Genomic DNA, 22,480 nt, shown 5'->3' on the forward strand with positions numbered 1-22,480 from the left:
GAGAGGCGCCCCCGAAACCAGGCTGACCTTGCTGATGTGAAACTCCATCTTCCGAATATGCCTCTCCACTGAGCGCGTTTGCTTCTCCCAGGAGAAGAGAAGGTGCTTTAAAAGGAGCCTGGGCCACCCCCAACCCCAAGCCCACGCCACCCTCCTGCAGGTCCTTCGAGCTGGGCTCGAAGTCAGGCCAGCCCCTCACCATCCCTGAGGAAGGCTCATCGCCGAGCCTCAGTTTCCCCATCTGTCAAGTGGGGAGGAAACCCAAGTATTCCTCCCATAGGATGGCAGGGGGATGGAAGGCCCACGAAGACGTTATTCCCATCCAGCCAGGCCCAGCCGCGGCCCGCCTTGCTTACCCCATGCGGACAGAAGTTTCCCTCACCTTGTCCAGGTCATAATAGAAAGCCTGTTGGGGGGAGAGGTGTTAGGGCTCCGGCGTGCCTCCAAGACCCGTGAGCCTCCATCCCAGGGGCGCCCGAGCTCAGAGGACAAAAAGCCAGCGGCTGCTCCATTCTCCAAGGCCTGCAACTGCAGGCAGCAAGCTGCAGTCCAGGCCGGGCAGGAAGAATGAGCGAACGCATGGGCTTTGGGGGAGGCAGCTGAAGGCCTGACTCCTATGTGCCAGCTGTGTGTCCCAGGCAAGCTTCTCTACCTCTCTGAGCCTCCATCTCCTTTTGAAAGAGGAGACGCCATCGCGCCTACCCCACAGCGTTGTTATGAAAAGGACGGTGCCAGCTCAATGAGAGGGGAGCCGCTGCGGTTTGATTATTTAAGGGGCGACTTCAGCCACGACCAGAGAATAGGAAGAGGCAGCCGGCAGCAGCCAGGAGCTCCGATGGAAGGGGACTGGACCATCCCCTCCAGGGGCCATGGTGCAGCCGTGAAAAGAATCTATTGTCAGGGCGAGGGAGTCTCTGTGCAGAGGCCCAGAGAGTAAATAGCACGGCTTGTGCCTGCCACACGGTTCCTGCCTCTGGAGTGTGAAAAGCAGCCACAAACACTGGGCCCACGATGGGTGTGCCTGTGATCACGTAAAATTTACTTCCAAAACAGGCCCTGCTTTGCCCGCGTGGGTTAGGGTCACTGTATCTGAGCCTGGATGAATTTCCACAAAGTTGGCGACCACCAACGAAAAGAAGTGAGACAGGGGAGAGTATGCAGGTTGTGACTTCACTTTGTAAGGTGACCCTTACAGACCCTTCTATATACGCACAGTCTGCGTACTTGCAGTAAGGTGACGAGGGAGGAAAATATGGAAAGATAAATACTAGATGAGCCTCAAGGGTTAAACAGGATGGGACAGAGAAGATCGGGGTCGGTCAAGCAAGAGGGAAAAGATGGTTAACCATCCCCCAAAGGAGTGTCTGCTTTCCTAGGTATGTGTCTATGTGACATCGTATGTGTGGGATTATGAGATGAAAACCCTATGTAAGAAATTAAGAAATGGGGAAGTTCCCAAGGCTTTGGAAAGAACAGTAACTGTACAGCAATTTCTCAGAGACTGGGAACCTGGCCCCACGTGCTTCATCCCTCTAGGTCGCCCCTTCCCGGCCTCAGTGTACCCACCTATGAAATGGGAGCAGCTAAAACATATAGACCTCTACACAAGCCTCGCCTTCCTTAGAGTTACTTCTAGAGGCGAGAGACAGAGACAGCTGAACAGCCGCAGCCGTGGGAGAGGGAGGTGTGACAAGTGCTCGGAAGGCTGGGACCTGCGGTGGGGTCTTGGCACCACTTCCTTCAGCCTCTGCGCTGACCCACCTGCCCCTCAAGACAAGGCATGACGGAGCCTGCCCGCCTTCCCTTCCCCCAGTGGCCGGGCCCCTGGTCAGGCGGGGGGCCCTGCCTCTCCCACTCTGCTGACCCTCAAGGTCTTCTCTGCTGGGGCCAGGGTATAGAGGTGGGGACACAATTTGATAGAGTCATCCCTCTCCCCGCCACCACATTTGCAGTCCCTCGGTCAAGCTGGTGGCCTGTTCTGTGCTTTGGTGCCTTGCAGGAGTGACGCTAAAATGAGCTAGAGAAAGCCACAGGCACCAAGGCCTCCTGGTCTCTGCTTGCAGAAGTCTACTCCTGTCGAGGACAGAGGGGTTTCCTGTCCTTAGTAGCAGCCAGATAGAGACGAGGGGGCTGAGAGGGACTCCCCAGGACTGGAAAGAACCCAAGTGCTGGAGAGACACAGGCCCCCCATGGGGGCGGGGGGGTGCGTCCTGAAAATGCCAGCAGATAAATGACAAGACAGCCAGGTTCATTTCCAATGAACGATGGATAAAGTTTCTTTTTTAGTGTAACTATGTCCTGAAGATGGCAGGGGACATACTTACACTGAAAAATGATTTGCTATTTATCTGAAAATCAAATTTAACTAGGCATCGTATTTTTTTTGTTTTTGGTATTGGGCTTTTCTGGAGTTTTGTTTTTTGTTTTGGGTCCAAGTGAGGCTCATTCAAAGAGCTGACTCATTGGAAAAGACTTTGATGATGGAAGGGATTGAGGGCAGGAGGAGAAGGGGACGACAGAGGATGAGATGGCTGGATGGCATCACTAACTCGATGGACGAGAGTCTGAGTGAACTCCGGGAGTTGGTGATGGACAGGGAGGCCTGGCGTGCTGCGATTCATGGGATCGCAAAGAGTCGGACACGACTGAGCGACTGAACTGAACTGAACTGAACTGAGGCTCATTCATTAAAAATGAAGTCTACTCTGTCGGCCTCTGCGTTCCCCAGACCGAGGTTCACACCCACGCGGCAGGCAAGGGGGTGCACCCCGGCGCTCGGCTGGGAAGGGCTAGGGAGGGGTCTCACCAGCCTGGAATTCCTGCGGGTGTCCTTGTGGCGTCCTGTCAGGTAATCCAGCTCAGCCTGCTGGGCGCACAGATGCTCCCTGCGGGGAGAGCGAGGGAGAGGAGTTTGGGAAGAAGAGGAAGGAACGAAATGGGTGGGGGCGCGGTGCTCCGCGGAGGAGGCAGCCACGGCCGGCCTGGGGAGAAGCGGCATGCTCAGCGGGTTCAAGGGTCAGAGGGCAGAGCCAACCCCGCGGAAAGTCCGGCCCCGCCCGCTCCGCCTCTGCATCCCATACATGGTGTGCCTGGCACTGTGCCGAGCGGGAATTCCCCAACAGGCCTGCCAACAGGAGGGAGCTGTTGTTATTATACCCATTTTAGAGATGAGCAAACTGACTCGGAAGCCACCTAGTACAGGGTCCACAAGGCAGGGAAGAGTCTGAACCCAGGTCTGAAAACAGGCAATGGCTTCCAGAGGCCAATATCCTCCCCCCAGCCATGGGAGCTGTGGGGGGCGGGGGGACACGCCTTCCTCACAGACAAAGGCTGGCTGTCCTGCTGTCTGGATGGCCGGGACCAGAAAGGGTCTTAGCCAACCCCTATTTTGGAAAACAGATAAAGCCGTGGGCCCGACGGGACTTTTCACATTGTGTTTTGCAGCCAAAGAGACTCTTTGAGAGTCCCTTGGACTGCAAGGAGACCAAACCAGCCCATCCTAAAGGAAATCACCCCTGAATATTCATTGGAAGGACTGATGCTGAGGCTGAAGCTCCAATACTTTGGCCACCTGATGCGAAGAACTGACTCATTTGAAAAGACTCAGGCTGGGAAAGATTGAAGGCGGGAGGAAAAGGGGTCGTCAGAGATGAGATAGTTGGATGGCATCACCGACTCAATGGACATGAGTTTGAGTAAACTCCAGGAGGTGGTGATGGACAGGGAGGCCTGGCATGCTGCAGTCCCTGGGGTCGCAAAGAGTCAGACCCGACTGAGCGGCTGAACTGAACTGAACTCTGCGGCTGGCTCTTGATAAGCCTCCAGTAAAAATATGGGGAGTGAGTGACTGACTCCTCTGTCCCCGCCTCTGCTCAGTCAGTCAGTGGTTCTCTTCTTTACTCAAGCCCAGCCGCCCTGGCCCTGACCTCTGGCTCCTCCGCAAGCTCCTGCCGCGGGGCCTTTGCACATGCTTTCCCTCTGTCCGGGATGGTTGTCGCCCCAGAGGCCAGCATCATGGGTCCTTCTCAGAAACAGCCAGGACATCCGCAGGGAGGCCTCCGGGCCGCCCTGTGTGATAGGCCCTTCAGGTGCAGCCTCTCCATCACCTCCGCTGTCACTGCCCTCAGGGTGCGTGGAAGTTACGGTGCTGACCACATTACTCCTTTATGGCCATCGCCCCCTGCCCGCCGTGGGTGTTCTCCATGGGAACAGGGCGCCCCTGCCGTTATTCCCGCATCCCGGTACCCAAGGAAGGGGCCGAGCACGTGGCTGCACCCGGGACATGCTTGTTGACTAAACAGATAACCAGGAGCTCGATCTGTGGCCACGCACAGACAAGACCCACCCCCGATGCCCAGGCAGAGGCAGAGAGGAGCGAGCGGACGAGGCCGAAGGACGCGGCAGGCGGCACGTTGTCTCCTTACTTGAGCCCCCTCTTCAGCGCTTCGAAGATCTTCTTCACTTGCTGGGGCTTGGGGTCCGAGCAGACGCACCCCTTCCGCAGCGTGCCGTGTGTCTTGGAGGATTTCGCAGGCACCCGAGACCTCACTGAGTTCCTGTGGATGGACTTTCTGTGAGAAGGATGGGCGGATCAGGGCAGGGGTCTGGGCACGGCCCTTCTCGGGGACAGGCCCTTCGGGAACAGTGGCCAGAGCCCCAGGCAGTCAGGAGACCTCGCTGAGTCCTGCCCCCAAGCTGCGTGGCCTCAAGAAGCTTGTCAAGACTCCCTGGGACTTAGCTTCCTCATCTGCAAAATGAGCACTTGAATTTGAAGATGAGAAGAACAGTAACACTAACCTGATATGAGAAATTAGCTTAGAGTGAGGAATACAATCAAGCAGCCCGAAGGCCAACGCTGTCTGTCTGTCTATCTGCGCTCTTCAGCAAGCTCTATGCAGGCGAAGCAACATGAAGACCAAACCGTAGTCCAGTGGCGTTCCCAGGCTGGGCACCTGTTGGCTTTGGCGGCCCAGCATCCCTCCCCTCCCTCTGTTAACAGCGCCTCAGTTTTCCTCTGGGACGTCTCCCCAGCCCTGCTCTTTATTCATGTAGTTTGGCGAGAGGTAGACTGACAAATCGCCGCAAGCATGGACATGCACACGTGGACACGCATGCATGAACACGCACGTGTGGACACACACGCGTGGACACACGTGCACATACATCCATGGGCATTCTGAGGCAAGCCGCTGTCCCCAGCCTGGATTAGTCAACACACCCCTCCCCCCTGAAAGAGAACTTCTCCCCCTTCCTCGGCTTTCTCGGTGCACTGAGGAGCAAGCTCCAGCCCTGTGCTCTGGGACCCACTCGGGACCGCTGAGCAACAAGAGCAGGGACAGGCAGCCCCTGGAGCGGACCATCCACCGGCTCCACGCGCTCATGAGAAGGAGGGAGGATAACTGGTCTTATCTAAGACTCTATATCTTGGGAGGTTTCTTTGTCAAAGCAACTTCACTAATGCATTACCTGAGCCTCAGTTTTTTCATCTGTAAAATGGGAAATACAGCAGAACCTGAATCAGAGGTTAATGCTAAGAATTCTCCCAGGTACCAAATCAAAGCTTTGGCAGGGTGGGGTCAGTTAGTAGGTCCTTAATAAATGTCCATTACTGTTAAAGTAATGGTATCCTATCTGTATCCTTCCCTGTAACACAGCCTGGAAGACAGTAGGGGTTCAGTAAATACTGAACTAAGCTGAACAAGGGAAATGCCACATGTCAAGGGCAATCCTGGGGCCCTTGGCTGGACCTAGAAGGAAGAGCAGGAACAAAGGTAACCCACCCCCCAACAAGGGTGTTCCAGGTGAGCGGACAGACGGAGCAAGGGTGGAGAGGAGCCGGAGGAGTCGTGTGTGATGGAGGCAGTGGACCTGCAGGGCAAGGCTTGCCTGAAGCAGAGGCGGGAAGATGCTGGGAGGTGCTGGACACAGGGCCCTGCCTGCCTTGGGGACCCCGGGACAGGTGTGGGGAGGAGAGCATCAGGTCCTAGCAAAGTTCCAGCTTCAAAGACCTTAATAGTGGCAACTGAGATTTCCACAGAGCAGAGAAAACGAAGCCCTGGCCACAGCTCCTAGGCTGCTGGATCCACAGACACCACCCCCCGTCGACCCAGGGAGCCGAGTGATAGGATGCGGCAGAAGGGTACACGCTGAGCACCGCTGTTGCCCAGCGCTTGCTAAAAGCTTTGTATAAATATCGACTTGTACAACCACCCTAAGAGGCAGGTATTAACCCCTGCCAAACAGGGAAACTGAGGCTCAGGTGAGTGACTTGCCCCAGACCACGCCCCCCAGAGGTGGGACCTCAACCATGTGCGCACAGGCCCTCAGCCTGGGATCTGAGGATCTCAGGACTGCTTCAGGCTCCTGGAACCACGTGGAGGATTTGTGAGACTGCGATTTTCCCCCAACCACCGCTCCACCCTGAAGGTTCTGCTCGGATAGGTCTGGGTGGAGCCTAGGGATCTGCGTTTCTAACGTGTTCCCAGGTGCTGCCCGGCATGCTGGTCTGCCATCAGAGGACCCCTTTCTCAGGAGTTCTCCCTTTCTGCTTCACTCGGAGCCATCCTCTTGATGGAAACCCAGCTCCAGTTCTCCCTGGACACCCTTCCCCATCTGCTGCCTTTTCAGGGTTTCACATCAAGGGCACAGGCTCATTCATTCATTTGAACACTCACAGAGTGGGGCTTTCTCTGAGCCAGGCACCTCGATGGGAGCCAAGGGGCCAGAGGCCTAATCTTGGAGGCTCAAGGTCCGCAGGGAATGGGGTGGGGGCTTGGGGTCTGGAGAGCAGGCCACTGGGCCACTGATGAGCCCTGGTCCCCGCGAGGGCTGGCAGGGCGCTGGGCTGCCTTTCCAGTCTAGTCAGGACGCTGCCCGCTCCATGGATGGTCACGGAAACCTGTGGTGGACTCAGGAGCGCTGTCCTGCCCTCCTGCCGGCGGGGACCAAGCCCCAAGCCCCGTGCTTCCCCAGAATGGATGCTGCATCACAAACCAGTGTGCCTGAGATACAGATCCAGCCTTGCCTAGGCACGCTGAGAACTCCGTCCCAAGGATGCTGTGGGAAAGAAGGGTCTGGAACCCTGCCCTGGAAACCTCGGGGCCTCACCAAGCTAGAAATTCATATCATCTCTTGGGACACAGCTCCTGGTCAGCTGCCCATGTCCAAATCCTAACCCCAGAGATCACGGGTACTTAATCCGCTGGAGCCTCAGTTTTCCCATCTGTGAAAGAGGGATAATGAGAGGGCACGTCCCACAGAGTTGTCATGGGTTAGTCATTCACTCAGGAAATATTTACTGAGCTCGTGTTATGCACCAGATGCCATTCCAGGAGCCGGGACTAGGACAGTGACCAAGACAGTGACAAAGCCTCCACCCTGTGAGCTGCCTGCCAGCTGGGGGAGGTCGTGGGAGGCAGTAGCAAGCACAGACTCTGGAGCCGGGGATACCATCTGGGTCCCCCAGGTTTAAGCTCTGTGACCTTGGGGAAATTACTGGGTGTCCCTGTGCATCAGTTTTCTCATCTGTAAAATGAGGACCAGAGGAAGGGTTGCTGTGAGAGCTAATAAATGTAAAGAGATTCAAGCAGTTTCCAGGAAAGAGTAAGTGCTGTATACATGCTGAAGTTAATAAGGTGACTTTAAAGCACACGTATCGTTTATATCAGACAGCAACTATTTGTTGTTGTTGTTTGGTTGCTAGGTCGTGTCTTAGCATGACTTAGCCCAACGGACTCTTTTGCCTCCAGGTTCCTCTTTCCGTGGGATTCCCCAGGCAAGAACACTGGAGTGGGTTGCCATTTCCTTCTCCAGGGGGTCTTTCCCACCCAGGGATGGAACCTGTGTCCCCTGCATTGGCAGGGGGTTCTTTATCACTGAGCCACATGGAAAGCCCACAACAACTACACTCCAATTCAGAAGTTACCATCAGATAGTGCCTAGAGCCCAGAAAAAACAAAGGCTGGATAATGAATTTCAATAGGGTGACCAGGGAAGGCTCCTCCATTCAGGCCGTGCTTGACCAGGTAACGTGCATGGAGCCTTGGCATAAAGCCTGTCACATCAGTAGCACTCACCCCTGCACCTGCCATGGCTGTTATTCACATACTGTATGTCAAGTGACACTTTGCACAGCCCAGGAAGGGGCTCTGTGCCTCGCTCTCCCACCCTCCCGGATGCCCCATCACCCACCTCTTAGCACACAGCCTCCGCAAAGTTGCCATCTCCAGGCTGGCAGGGACAGGCAGGATTGTAGCCTCGAGAGAAGCAGGTTTCAGACAGACTAGGGCCCCGGCCGGAGAAGGCAATGACAACCCACTCCAGTACTCTTGCCTGGAGAATCCCAGGGCCAGAGGAGCCTGTTGGGCTGCCGTCTGTGGGGTCGCACAGAGTCGGACACGACTGAGGCGACTCAGCAGCAGCAGCAGGGCCCCAGGCAGGTGGGCAGACAGGCAGGTGCGGTGGGCATGCCGCTAGGAGGTGGGGCTGCAGGAGCCCTGCTCACCTGCCAGCTCCCAGGGGCCCACGGTCCCCGGCGGGTGCGCACCCTGGCCGGCCCCGCTCCCATCTACCTGGAGGCTTCCCTGCCCTCAGTCTGCAGCTGTGCCTGAAAGCACGGGATCCCGGGGAAGCTCTGTGCCCGGTGGCCACTCCAGGGTCAGCAATGCAGCCTCCAGATGGTGAAATCAGGTTGCACGTCTGGCCCAGTGTCACAACCGCCAGGGCAGGGAGCACCCTCCAGGGGCGGATGTTACACTAGCCCTGGGAGGACTCAGTAAATATTAAACACCCCCGGCATGCCAGACAAGCTTCCAGATGGGCACGTGCAACCCACTGGACCCATCCCTCACGGGAGGCCGCCGGGCCGGTCTGTCTGCCCGGGGTTGTTGAGAAACATCAGCGGCCCCAGGTGCATGACTGCCGCAGGTGCGGGATCCTGAGGCGGGTGGGGCTGGCAATGGGGCAATAAATAATAGTATCGACCGGACACGTTTCGGGTGAAGACTCAGAGCTCGCTGCAAGCTCACCTTTCCTCCCGCGTCGGTGGTGCTCAATGCCCGGTATGAGGACAGACACACACACGACACCCGCCACAGTCGGGTCTGCTCTGGGTGCTCCCTGGGTGCTAGCCCATGTCTCCTGACATCTCTGAGCTCTAGCCCCCATCTATCCTATCTCTAGTCTCCTCTCCTTGGAAATCAAGGGCTGATGCTTAGTTTTCACACTGACATTTCCCAGGCATGTCAGCGGAGGAATTCCCAAGGTCAAAGGGACATGGCAGCAGATCCTGGCTAGGGAGGGTCCCTGCCCAACAGCCTGGGGGAGGGGAGACCTGGCTGAGGAACGGCAGGAAGGGGTTAAGAGCGGCCCTGCCTGTCAATCAGGGCAGAAAGGGGACAGTATCAAGACCTGGCCTTCTTCACCTCCCCACCTCGGTATCTATGCCTTATTTTATAATATATTATTATGTATCAATATTTATTACACATGGCCTAGTTATATTAATAATAGTCCTTCACACCTTAGTGGAAAGTTTCCAGATTACTTCCTAAGTAAATTCTTTGATTATGCAATTAAAAAAAAAATGTCCAGACTCAAAGGGTGCCAGGGCAGGAATGTGGGCTGGGGACGCCTAAGTGGAGCCCGGCCCCCCTGTTGTCTGTCTAAGGTTATTTTTGCCTGACCTGCCCCCACTCCCAAGTGCTTTGGCGAGCGGCTCTGTTTCAGCCTGGTTGGATTACCTGGGCCATTAAGCCAGAAGGTGAGGCCTGAAACCCAATCCAGACCCAGAGCCAAGGGTCCAGACCCCTGGGTGCAGGACAGGGACAGGAAGTTAAAGATAGACCTGCTGCTTCCTGCTGTTGCAGGCAGCATCTCCCCCACCCCTGGCGAGGGGACTGCAGAGGGCAAGACCCAATGGTTGCCACTCAACCCCAGACCCCATCCAGGGCACATCTCCTCTGGAACTCCCTGTGGGTTTGAGAGGGGCTGGACGAGGACTCCCAGGAGGGGCCTGGGGCATTTACAGCCACCAAGGCCATCTCTCTCAGACTGGGATACAGGCTCTGCTGGCATCTGGTCCAGACAGCCTTGCCGATGACCACTGAGCTCTAGGGTCAACAGGTCAGATCTGCTCAGTTCTCTTTCTGTCCATGAGAGGCCAGCAAGAGCCCGGGGACCCCCCTTGGCACACTCTTTGTGCAGGGCTCCCAGTGGGGCCTGAAGGGACATTTGCCGTATATACAGGGAGTCTGGGGGCGCCCAGAAGCCTCGCAGGAGGAGAGCTGCCAGCAGGACGGGGACAGAATCGGTGATGAGGCAGGGCAAGAGAAAGCACAGGACCCTCGGTCAAGACTTGCTAAGGATTTGGGGGTCATGGCAGCAGAGTGTGGACTGTGAGTGTGGGCAGCCGGCCTGGCCGCAGGGTCCACAGACCCCTCCATGCCTCAGAGCCCAGGGACAGAGCCCCCTTAGTTCTTCTGTAGAAGTCAGAGGAAGGCACCCTCTCGGAGGCCCAGCCGCATACTCAGCTCCATGCGCGCTCAGCCGGGGTGGGTCCCACGGGTGGGAGGCCCCTGGGGACATGCACAGCTGTCCTTGGCAGCCCTGTACAGACCCGATGGGGTGGGGGCCCGGTGAAGCCCAGGAAGGGGCAGCTCAGACATGACTGGGTGCAGAAACTCTGCAGCATTTATGGAGCGCCCACTGTGTGCTGTCCTCATTGCCCCTAGCCCCTCTCTGCAGCATTTATGGAGCCCCCACTGTGTGCCTTCCTCATCATCCCTAGCCCCTTTCTGCAGCATTTATGGAGTGCCTCCTGTATGCCTTCCTCATAGGGGCACCCACATGGTCCCTCTTCAGAGGCTTAGCATCAGGGGTGCTGGGGCTAACTCCCTCTGAGGCTTTGGCCAAATTTCTCCCCATCTTGGGGCCTCAGTTTCCTCTGCGCCAGCCCGTCCGTGGCTCCTTTCATGCTGTGCATGTCCCAGGAGCCCCCATAGGGTCCCCTCCCTTCCTGAGCACTGTCTCCCAGGCCAGCCGCATGCCCACTTCCTGCCCCTCAAAGCTCATGCCCACCCCAGGGCCTTTGCACCACTCTCCCGCTGCATGGAAGGCCTCCCCACCCCCACGCCCTCTCTGCAGTGCTCAACTCCTCTCCCCTCCAGCCTTCACTGAACTGGGCCCCTCCTCCCTGTACCCCCCGCTGCCCGCTTGCCTGCCCTGCTCTAACTCCACGACACCTGCCTCCAGGTGGACCCACCCTGAGGGTCATTGGTTTAGAGGGCGTGGCAGAAAGTGAAGAGGAGCTAAAAAGCCTCTTGATGAAAGTGAAAGAGGAGAGTGAAAAAGTTGGCTTAAAGCTCAACATTCAGAAAATGAAGACCATGGCATCCGGTCCCATCACTTCATGGGAAATAGATGGGAAAACAGTGGAAACAGTGTCAGACTTTATTTTTGGGGGCTCCAAAATCACTGCAGATGGTGACTGCAGCCATGAAATTAAAAGACGCTTACTCCTTGGAAGAAAAGTTATGACCAACCTAGATAGTATATTCAAAAGCAGAGACATTACTTTGCCAACTAAGGTCTGTCTAGTCAAGGCCGTGGTTTTTCCTGTGGTCGTGTATGGATGTGAGAGTTGGACTGTGAAGAAGGCTGAGCACCGAAGAACTGATGCTTTTGAACTGTGGTGTTGGAGAAGACTCTTGAGAGTCCCTTGGACTGCAAGGGGATCCAACCAGTCCATTCTGAAGGAGATCAACCCTGGGATTTCTTTGGAAGGAATGATGCTGAAGCTGAAGCTCCAGTACTTTGGCCACCTCATGCGAACAGTTGACTCATTGGAAAAGACTGATGCTGGGAGGGATTGGGGGCAGGAGGAGAAGGGGACGACAGAGGATGAGATGGCTGGATGGCATCACTGACTCGATGGACAGGAGTCTGAGTGAACTCCGGGATTTGGTGATGGACAGGGAGGCCTGGTGTGCTGCGATTCATGGGGTCGCAAAGAGTCAGACATGACTGAGCAACTGAACTGAACTGAACTAGGGTTTCACTGGACCTCAGCTGGTAAAGAATCTGCCTGCAATGCAGGAGACCCCAATGTGATTCCTGGGTCGGGAAGATTCACTGGAGAAAAGAATGGCTACCCGCTCCAGTATCCTGGCCTGGAGAATTCCACGGACAGAGGAGTTGGGCGGGCTACAGTCCATGGGGTCGCAAAGAGTTGGACACTTACTGAGCAGCTTCCAGGATTTCAAAGCTGGCGCACCTCAGAACTGAGGAGCTGAGTGGGGTGAGGGAGCTGGGAGGGCCTGACTGCGGGGCCCAGCCTCACAGTAGCGGGGGCCCCCTTCCCCACCCCAGGATGCGGCAGTGAAGCTCAGGCCCCTGAGACTAAGCAGGACTGGGCCAGGTGAAGGAGGGCAGGGAGGGTTCCAGGTGGAGGTGGGGGTGGGGCTGAACAAAGGCCTGGAGCGGGCAGAGACGCCAGGCCTGGGGGACAGGACTGGACTCAGTGGGACGGGAGTCCCTGGAGGGTTTCGGGAGGGGAGCGCCGTGGTGAGCTCGAGTGGCTGACGGGATCACCAGCCCACCAGGCCCTGCGCCCTGCTCAGCTGCCGTCAGAGCCGCTCGGCCGGCCGGCTGGTGGGCCTCTCAGGATGGCAGGGCCGGCAGGGCCGTGGCCCCAGGAGCGGGAATGCACCTTGCTCCCAGGCACTCCCTGAGGTTGGAGGAGACATCACGGAGCCGTCGTGAATCCAATTCTCGGGGTGAGTGCCGACCAGGCCTGTCTCTGCAGAGGTCACTCCACCTCCCTGGAAACCTCCCACAAGCCCCTACTGTGTGCCAGCGTGCCCCAGCAGTCACCACACGTCGCCTCCCTGTACCCACATGGCAAGCCTGCAAGGGAAGGACACTGGGCCTCCCCACTGGGCACATGAGGAAGCCAGGTCACAGGTGGCCCTACTTCCTGCTCTGTGAACCAGGAAGGACATTCTATCCCAACCCCGCCTCCAGGAGACTAAGTTCCGACTCTGAATCTGTCTTGCTGGGTGGCCTTGGGTGAGTGGCTCTGCTTCTCTGAGCCTCAGTTTTCTGATCTGCCAAGTGGGCCTGATAAACTCAGGCAGATGACATCTGTTTGGATCCTAAGCAAATCAGAGGTCTCTCCCAGCACTGTCGCACGCGCACGCGTGCACACACACACACACTCACACACACACTGCCCTGGGCTGCAGGGCTGGCATGAGTGAGAGCCTCAGGGCCACCGGCAGCAGAGAAGAACGCCCTCACCACCCTCCTCCCCAGTCCTTGGCCTTCAGACAAGCCTCCCCCGCGTGGCGTGGGCAGAACTTACGCAATCCTCCGGCTCTGGGCGCTGCTGAAGCCCGCGAAGGAGGCGCTCCGGCCCATGACCCCCACAGTCCCTGCGTCCCCGGAGGACAGGAACCGCACCCTCACCGACATGGTGGTCACCTGCAGGGAGAGGGCTGGACAGTCAGCCTCGCAGTGGCACCTGGCAAATGCTGATCACAGGCCGACCACCCTCCACCAGGACGCCCCAGGGACAGGTGGGGCTGGGGGCGGGGGGCAGCCATGCTGTGCCCAGCTCACAGATGAGAACACTGAGGCTCAGTGAGGTTGCGAGAGCAAGAGCAAGATGGGAACTGGGTCTCTCTCTGCACTCTGCGCTTGGGTTCTCAGCGCCTGTGCACCTCTGAGTCCTCGTGCAGGGGGGTCCAGCAAGTCCTGACCCAGCTCTTCTCACTGCCCCTCTGCCAGGAATCCCGACCCCCTCCACAAACTCCCACAGAGCATCTCCTGTGAGCCAGACACCGAGCAAGGCGGGCCAAGCCCTCACCCTCTTGGGCTCCCGGTCCAGCCAGAGGCTAATGAGCCACCGGGGACAGGAGGGTGTCCCTAGCGGAGTGATGGGTGTACCGGACCCTCCCATGGAAAAGGCGACCAAGAACTGAGAAGGCAAGGCTGAGGAGGGAAGAAGGATAAACGGAGGTGGGGAGGGCATCTGAGGCAGGGGAACAGCATGGGCAACGCCCTCTGGAGGCACAGAGGACCAGGTGTAACCCAGGGACGGGCAGTTCAGCGGGCGGGGGTGTGGCCCCAGCTGAGGCTGCAGAGGCCAGCAGAGCACAGGCCGTGGGGGCCTCAGCGGCCCCAGGGAGGGCTCTAGCCTTGAAGTTGGCTGAGGGTAACTGGGAGCCATGTGAGGTTTTGACCAGGAGGTGACGAAGCCCAGTTCACAGGATGCCGGGCTGTTGGCATTGGAGGCTCCCAGAAGCCCCCGGTCCACTGTCTCGTCTCTGACCCAGCTGCAGCGAGGCCGGCCTAGAACCCTGACTGTCTTTTCCTTTCTCCAAACCATCTTGAGACTGGAAAAAAATGCCACTACATCCCTTGGGAATAACGCCAACTGTCTTCCAGCACAATCGGAAAGTTCTCCTGCATATCTAACCTAAATCTCTGCTGCTCCAGTTTCATACCTTACTCCTCGGCCAGGGTGGGGTCAGTGCTAGGATTCCAGGGGCCCCACTGGCCTGCAGGGGGGTCCTGCCCCACCACGTCAGCTCCTTCCTACTCCCCCTCAGTGAGGCCCCTGCTTCCCACAGCCCCCCGACCCAGAGGCTGAGTCCAGACTCCACGCCTCTGCCCACCCTGGGGCCTCTGGCTGGAGCAACATTCTCCTTGGGGCCACGCCTGACCAGTGTTTGGTCCTGCACTTTGTCTGTAGCCCCTGACATAGGCTCCAGAGCCCTCACTCTGAACCCCCTGGAAGATCAGTGTAGCCGCACAAGCTTCCTCCTCCTCCAACACCCCTCACACCCCTCAGCCCCACACCCGCTATGCGTAGGTGAGCGCTGGAAACCAAAAAGCCAGACCTGGGCTCAAATCCCAGCTGCAGCTAGGCCACTCCCTGGCTCTGGGCCTCAGTGATCACATCTGTAAAATGGGAATTCAGAAAAGGATCAAGGAGACAACGGTCTGAACAGCACATAATGTGAAGTAGACGCCGGAAAGAGCTGGTTGTCGTGCGGCGGTCGGCTGACCAAGACCCCAGCCTGGAGACCCTGATGCTGGAGCAGGTGAGCCAAGGAACAACCCCTGGCCCTGATGGGGGAAGCAGCGATGGTTTGCTGAGCACCCACTGCATGGCGAGCCCCAGTGCCAAGGGCTGTCCCACTCTATAGACCCATGACCCACAGCCAGGTGTACGGACGAGGAGGTGGATGCAATCTGGTGGCGGCGGCAATGTTTATTGAGTGTTCATAAGTGCACGAAGTGCCTAAGTGAATTATCTTCTTAGCTCCACACAACCCTCTTGGCATAGGAGCTACCTAGCTCAGTAGATGAGGAAACTGAGGCTCAGACAGACAAGGGAGCCCAGGGACCCAGCTAGGAAGTGACAGAGCCAGGCTGAGGACCTAAGAGTTCTCAGACACGGACGCAGATGCCAACACCTCTCAGGTACACAGTCAGGCATCCCCCACTCTGGGGGCTCACCTCAGCCCCATGGGGGGACCCCCAGGACCCCCACAGTCCCTACCTGGACTGCACTGCTGCCAGCCTGGACCAGCTCGCAAGAGTCGAAGGTTAAATTGGCAGGAATGTTGGTAGCTTGAAATCAGCTGCAATAGAATTAAGTGCAGCGTGGAACTGGGCAAGTGCTGCAAATTAGGTTTTGAGGGTTTTTTTATTCCCCTGCCGGTTGTTAAACTTTTATCTGCACGCCGCTGCCCCCACCCATATCAGCGCAGGCTCTGGGTGGCACTGGAACCTCCTCAAACTGCCAAACACCCTCTCCCTCCACCCCAGCCAAGCTGGGTGCGGGAACAGGAGGGAACAGGCAGGGGGACCCCCAAGGTCAGCAGCTGGGGCGTGCCCGCCCTCAGGGTTGGGACCTGAACGCCTTCCCACCACCCTTCCCCTCCGCCCCCCCTCACCCCTCCCTCCGTGCCCTTCTGGAGCCTTCCTCCAGCCTCCCTCCAGTCCTCCACTTCAGGATAAAAGAGAAAGACAATTGCTCAGTCGCTCAGCAGTTCTCTGCATGCAGTTCCCTAAAACAAACCCACCATCTTCCTGCCCAGCGCTAGGAAAGGAGGGCCGAGGAGGAGATCTAAGGTTCGATGCAGGCCCACACGAGATATCACCCCTGGCTGTGGACTAACAGTTCACGGCAGGGCCATGAGGGCCAATGACCCCACTTTTCCTATGAGGAAAGAGGCTCTAAGAGGTGAAGAGGCTGGCTCAGGTTTCTGCGTTTTCCATGTGAGGACAGAGGATGAGAGGGTTGGATGGCATCACCGACTCAATGGACATGAGTTTGAGCAAGCTCTGGAATATGGTGATGGACAGGGGAGCCTGGCGTGCTGCAGTCCACGGGGTCACAAAGAGTCGGACATGACTGAGTGACTGAACAAGGAAGCAAGGTCTGGCTGCCATGTGGGGGCTGATCCCCTGACTGATACCTCTGCTCTCTGCCTCCAGCCCAGATGTCACCTCCCCCAGGAAGCCTTCCTGGACCTCCCCCCAGTTCCCAACTCCCTCTAATTATGGTGGACTGTGAAAGGTGAGTTTTTTTGTCTCCCTCACTAGACAGTTGCCAGTAGGCAGGGCCAGGGATATTCTCTGGGGCCTGGAGGATTCACGGCACATCTTTCTGGGACGAGGCCACGTGCTTCCCCGACTTCACCAGGCTGTGCAGCTCAAGGTGGAGGCCGTGGAAAAACAGGATAAAGATAAGAATTTCGACTGTGTTTTGGACTCCAGGGAGCAGGGGACAAGCGTCTGCTGTAAGGGCCAGATAGTGAAAGTTCTTGGCTCTGCAGACAGGCCTTGTTGTCTTGTCACAGCTATGCAGCGCTATCATTTTAGAAAGAAAGCAGTCACCGACAATATGCAAATAAATGAGCCTGGCTAAGTTCCGCCTAAACTTTATTTACAAAAGCAGCAGCTTTTGACAGAGGACCCCTGGCCGGCACTGTGCCTGCTACCTGCTCCAAAAGCTTAAAATCTCATTTCATTCTTTCATCACTATAGGAGGCAAGTATCATTATTATTGTTCCCATTTTGCATATAAAGAAACCGAGGCTCAGAGACGAGGGAAAATAAGTCATCCAAGGTCACACAGGTCGGAACCTTTAGAGCTGGTTGAACTTGAACATGACAAGCTTCAAAGCCTGGCTACTTCATGTTAGGCTGCACCTGGTTCTATGGGGTTTGTGCTGACGACACACAACCACCACCCCCCGCCCCTCAACATGCGCCTGAAGCGCGGGAAAGGGGGCCCAGAAGGGAAGCAAGCTCATGATCGAGACCTGCCAGGCTGAGAACCCAGCGCCATCCCCGGTAGGCTTCAGCGGGGTGTGGAGCCCAGGTCCCTTTGGACTAGCGTCGGGTCTCAGCAGCGCCCCCTCCTGACCGGCGCCTGGTAGGGCTGATCCTTGGTCGCGGACCCTTGGGATCGCACCTGGCGGGCTGCAGGACCGCCCCCCTCTGGTGGACTAGCCGTGAGCTGGCCGAGCTGAGACCCCTGGGTTCCCAGGAGCCCCCAGTGGGCTCCCGACGGACCCCACCGGATGTCTGTCACCTTTAACCAAGGGTCATCCTTGAAACGATGCTCCATTGTTGACACAACAGCAGAACTGACCACTCAGAACAGAGACCGGCCACCCTGGAGCTCCCTCTCTACCCCGCAAGACCGTCCCCCTCCTCCGCCCTCTTCCCCCGCCGGCGTGATCCTTCAGCGGCTGGGCTGTGGGCAGGTCGGGCGGCCCCTGGCACTCTGCAGGGCATGAGAAACCAGCCAAGGATCTCGCGGGGGCCCCTGGGCAGAGGAGAGAGACACAGAAGTCATGCAGACACCAAACCTCCGTCGGCAGACAAGACGTGTCCCTCGCTGCCTCTCTGCGGCCCGGCGTCCGAGGCTTGGGGAGCGCGGGGCCGGCGGGGCGGCTGAAGGGGCTCCTCACCCTGCAGCAGCTCCCCAGACACTGGGCCGACCGTCCGGGCCTCTCACCGCCAGGGGCAGCGGGAGGGGGCCGGCCCCTGCCCCCGCTAAATCTGTCCAGTTCAGTGCTGCCCAAAGCTGCCCGCCGGCCGCGGGAACCTGCAATTTCACCTCATTTGGAGGTGATGCTTCTAAATTTAACGGCGTGGGCTCTCGGGACTGGGCAGCGTTTATGCCCGTGTCCCTCACTTAGGGCTCTTTTAGATCCGCTCAAATGCCAGCCAGGGATTAGTTTGCTTATAGGAGTTTCCAAAATAGCCCTTGGTTTAGCAGGAAAGGAAATGGCAAAATAGCCCAGGATGAGAAGTGTGAGTTTATACCAAAGAGGGAAGGGCTGCCTGGGAACCAGACCGTCTGTGCCGGACACAGTCCAGCTCCCTCGTCTTCTCGATGGCCAGACCCAGCCCAGAGGGGTCAGACAACCTGCAAAGATCACCCTCAGGGGAATGGAAGGGCCAGAAGAGCCAAAACTCCCCCTCCCTGCCCAAACCAGCACCCCATAAAGCCCAGTTGCTGACCCCTGCCCAGGACGGGAGACGCGGAGACCCCCAGGCCCGCCAGCTCGGGCTCCCCCAGTCTCCGCCGTGCCCCTCCAGAGCCAGGTTGCCTGGGACCGGGGAGACATGGCCAGGGAAATAGGAGAACGTGGTTCCAGCTGCACGCAATCTTGAACAAGTTCGCTCCTCTCTAAACCTCTGTCTCGCGGTCTGTAACCTGTGAGGACTGGGCTACAACACAGGCACACTCTGGGCCAATAAGAGACGCACAGCAGGCTGTGCCTCTCGGTGAGAGGGTCATCTCAGTCTCTAGTCCCCCTTTCATCCCGGCTCCCTGGCTCCCTGACACTTGTCACCCTTCCTGTTCAACAGAGCACAGAGCTGGCCCCAGGCACAGAGCCAGGGGCGGCAGGGGAGGAGCTGGAATGCAGTGGGTTGTTTTGTTTTTGCTGAATTTCATTTAAGGTAACCGTCCATTTAGAGCAGACGTCTTCTGTATGATTTAAAGTGTGTTTTTTTTTAAATGCTGTGTTTAAATGAAGAGAGTACGGACTTGCAGGACACTTAAAGACAGCAGGTAGAAACCCCTCTGCCCAGCAGGTCACATTCCTGGGTCCTACCACCAGCTCTCAGGGACCACCGTGGAAGGGGCACCCAGAGCCAGGAGGGGACACCCTGGGTGTGTCTCTGCAGCCAGCCAGCCAGCCTCACAGGGGCAGATCAGCTGACAGTTCCGGCTTCTGCTGTAAGACAAGAGCAAGTAGCTCTTGGGGAGCCCAGCTGGACCTCAGAGTTCACTGTCCCACGGCTGCAGAGCGAACAGAAACTCCCTGACTGCCAGATGGTTCACGACCAGAGGCTGGTGTCAGGGTCCCTGCGGCAGGAGGGCCCCTGCCTCCGTGCATCACGCGGTCCATGGCCCCCTGTGTCCTTCCTGCCCAGGGCAGGCCTGGAGGAGTTCCTGTTCTGCTCCAGCTCCAGCCTGTAGCCCATCAAGGACCAGTCACAGGACAGGGCAGGCAGGCCCTCTCATTGGACTTCACAGGACACCTGTGCCCATTTCACAGATGGGAACACTGGGGTATGGCTACAAATGGCCAAGTGCAAGACCCAGGGTCAATAACCCATTTATGTGGCTGTTCAGTTCAGTTCAGTCGCTCAGTCGTGTCCAACTCTTTGCGACCCCATGAATCACAGCACGACAGGCCTCCCTGTCCATCACCAAATCCCGGAGTTCACTCAGACTCACGGCCATCGAGTCCGTGATGCCATCCAGCCATCTCATCCTGGGCTGTCCCCTTCTCCTCCTGCCCCCAATCCCTCCCAGCATCAGAGTCTTTCCCAATGAGTCAACTCTTTGCATGAGGTGGCCAAAGTACTGGAGCTTCAGCTTTAGCATCATTCCTTCCAAAGAAATCCCAGGGTTGATCTCCTTCAGAATGGACTGGTTGGATCTCCTTGCAGTCCAAGGGACCCTCAAGAGTCTTCTCCAACACCACAGTTCAAACGCATCAATTCTTCGGCACTCAGCCTTCCTCACAGTCCAACTCTCACATCCATACATGACCACAGGAAAAACCATAGCCTTGACTAGATGGACCTTAGTTGGCAAAGTAATGTCTCTGCTTTTGAATATACTATCTAGGTTGGTCATAACTTTTCTTCCAAGGAGTAAGCGTCTTTTAATTTCATGGCTGCAGTCACCATCTGCAGTGATTTTGGAGCCCCCCAAAAATAAAGGCTGTTAGGAATATGATTTTGAGGAAGAATGACATGAGAAAATTTTGAAATAAGATGTAAGCAAATTTTCCTAAAGGAAATCAACCCTGAATATTCATTGGAAGGACTGAAGCTAAAACTCTAATATTTTGGCCACCTGAATTGAAGAGCCAGCTCATTGGAAAAGACCCCGATGCTGGGAAAAATTGAAGGCAAGAGGAGAAGGGGGCATCAGAGGACAAGACGGTTGAAAGGCATCATTGACTCAATGGACATTAGTTCGAGCAAACTATGGGAGAGAGTAGAGGACAGAGGAGCCTGGCGTGCTGCAGTCCATGGGGCTGCAAAGAGTCGGACTCGACTGAAGCTATTGAACAACAAAAACCAGAGCAAGATGTAAACTACATACAGCATGCTTTACTTGTGAAACAATGAAGTGAAGTGAAGTCGCTCAATCGTGTCCAACTCTTTGTGACCCCATGGGCTATAGCCTACCACGCTCCTCTGTCCACGGGATTTTCCAGGCAAGAGCACTGGAGTGGCTTGCCATTTCCTTAACGTAACTGGAAAAAAGTATTAATTTGAAGAAAATCAAGAGGCTGATTAAGCTGCCCTTGGTCAGGCAGTAATCAAGCCGCCAAGCTGACTGTATGTCCGCCAACCTAGAGAACACTGCTTTTCAGGGTGAATCTGGGGTCTAAGGAGAGACTTTCCTCTTTAAAAAAAAATTTTTTTTTCCAAAGGTCCACAGATATCATCTACACGCCCAGCTAACTCCACTGGGGTTTTACCAGGCAAAGATGACTCATGAATTTCTGTGAAATATACAGAGGGTGTTTTAATTTAAATGGCCCCAGATCACCACTGACACACTCCATCGGCGGGTCAACCAGGGGTCTTCCAGAAGAGCCAGCAAGTCTTAGCGGAAGCAGCCTCCTGAGGCATGGAGGGGAGTGTGTGTAGCTGTGGAAGTGGGCAGGGTAGGGGACTCGGGTACCCAGGGAGGAAGGGGTGATGAAGCTGGGCCTCTGGGAACACCACCCCCACCCTGGTCTGCTTAGGATCAGGAATAAAAATGGCGCCAGGCAAAAGGAACTCGGCATCTTGCCACAGCACCTGTCTGAGGTGAGCACTGTTTGCACCCCCATTTTGCAGACTGGGAAACTGAGGCTGGTAAGACTGAAATGGCCTGAACCAACAAGTGGCAGCAGTAGGTCTTCAATAGTTCACCTTGAGGGACTTCCCTGGTGGTCCAGTGGCTAAGACTCCATGCTTCCAATCCCGGGAGCGAGGGTTCAATCCCTGGTCAGGGAACTAAGGTCCTACATGCCCCTTGGCATGGCCAAATTAAAACGAAATTCACTGTAAAATGTTTGCAGGTGGGCAGGCATGGCCCAGCTGTGCGTAGACCTAACCCTCATTCTAGGGGTGAATAGGTATCACGTGTCAGGTGGAGGGTGCTAATTAGGGTCCCACTCCAGAAGCAGCTATGGGAGGGTCTCTAGCTCAGCGCAGCTGCCCCTGGGGCAGGCTCCTCTTTACCGTGAGCATCGTCCCGTATATTTACAGTACCCCCCACCACACGCGCACACACCAGGAGCTCTCCACCCTCTGGCTACGATAACCAAGGTTGTCTGCAGGCACCGCACTGTTCCTTGGGGCGAGTGGGGAACAGCCAGGGTGGAGGCCGCTGCTCAGATCTGCAGGCGAGGCCGGGCTTCGCGTGCTGGGGGTCAGGAAGGAGTTCTCACGGGCGAGAGGGGTGGTGGTGGAGATGCGATGTTCTGTGGGCGACACGTGTTGTTCAGGCTTCTCCTCCTGACCTGAAAAGGGAGGGGGACGCTGGGGGGCCTGGCATCCCGACGTCTTCAGAAGGGGCCCTGGGCTACCGCCACCCTTCACACTCACGTGCACACGCGTACACACACCCGGGCACAGATGAGAGCCTGGAAGCTCGAGCTCAAGGACTTGAGCTCAGGGTAGAGGTTGGCCTCCTCCTGGAGGGGGGCGGTGCTGGCTGTGGCATCCGAGCTCTGCAGGAGGCCTCCCTTCACTGTAAACCCCCACCCCAAGCCAGGAGAGACCCAGAGGCTACGCAGCTTTTTAATCCCAAGGAACCTGACTGCTGAGGAACGCACACCCTGGTGTGGGCAGCCCAACCCAGGCCGGGTTTGGATTCAAAGCCAGGCAGGCAGAGCTCTGACGGCCACATGGGCCGACCACTCTGCCCGGGATG

General features: G+C 57.0%; 1 protein-coding gene across 6 annotated transcripts in view; it reads right to left on the reverse strand.

The window, feature by feature from the left end:
* The window catches only part of RIPOR3 (RIPOR family member 3), a 73,968-nt gene that overhangs the window by 15,324 nt on the left and 36,164 nt on the right, over nt 1–22,480 (reverse strand). For 3 of the 6 annotated variants that reach the window (XM_068987164.1, XM_068987160.1, XM_068987161.1), the window contains exons 2-6: nt 13,361–13,479; nt 4,425–4,571; nt 2,807–2,885; nt 383–406; nt 28–84 (exon numbers count right to left, since the gene is read on the reverse strand). In XM_068987164.1, coding sequence (XP_068843265.1) covers nt 28–84; nt 383–406; nt 2,807–2,885; nt 4,425–4,571; nt 13,361–13,470 — 417 coding nt within the window. In that variant the 5' untranslated portion in view covers nt 13,471–13,479. The remainder of the gene's footprint in view (nt 1–27; nt 85–382; nt 407–2,806; nt 2,886–4,424; nt 4,572–13,360; nt 13,480–22,480) is intronic. The other 3 variants (XM_068987166.1, XM_068987162.1, XM_068987163.1) reach the window with 2 other exon arrangements.

This window comes from Capricornis sumatraensis, chromosome 15 (assembly GCF_032405125.1).
Source record: "Capricornis sumatraensis isolate serow.1 chromosome 15, serow.2, whole genome shotgun sequence".
Lineage (NCBI taxonomy): Eukaryota > Metazoa > Chordata > Mammalia > Artiodactyla > Bovidae > Capricornis > Capricornis sumatraensis.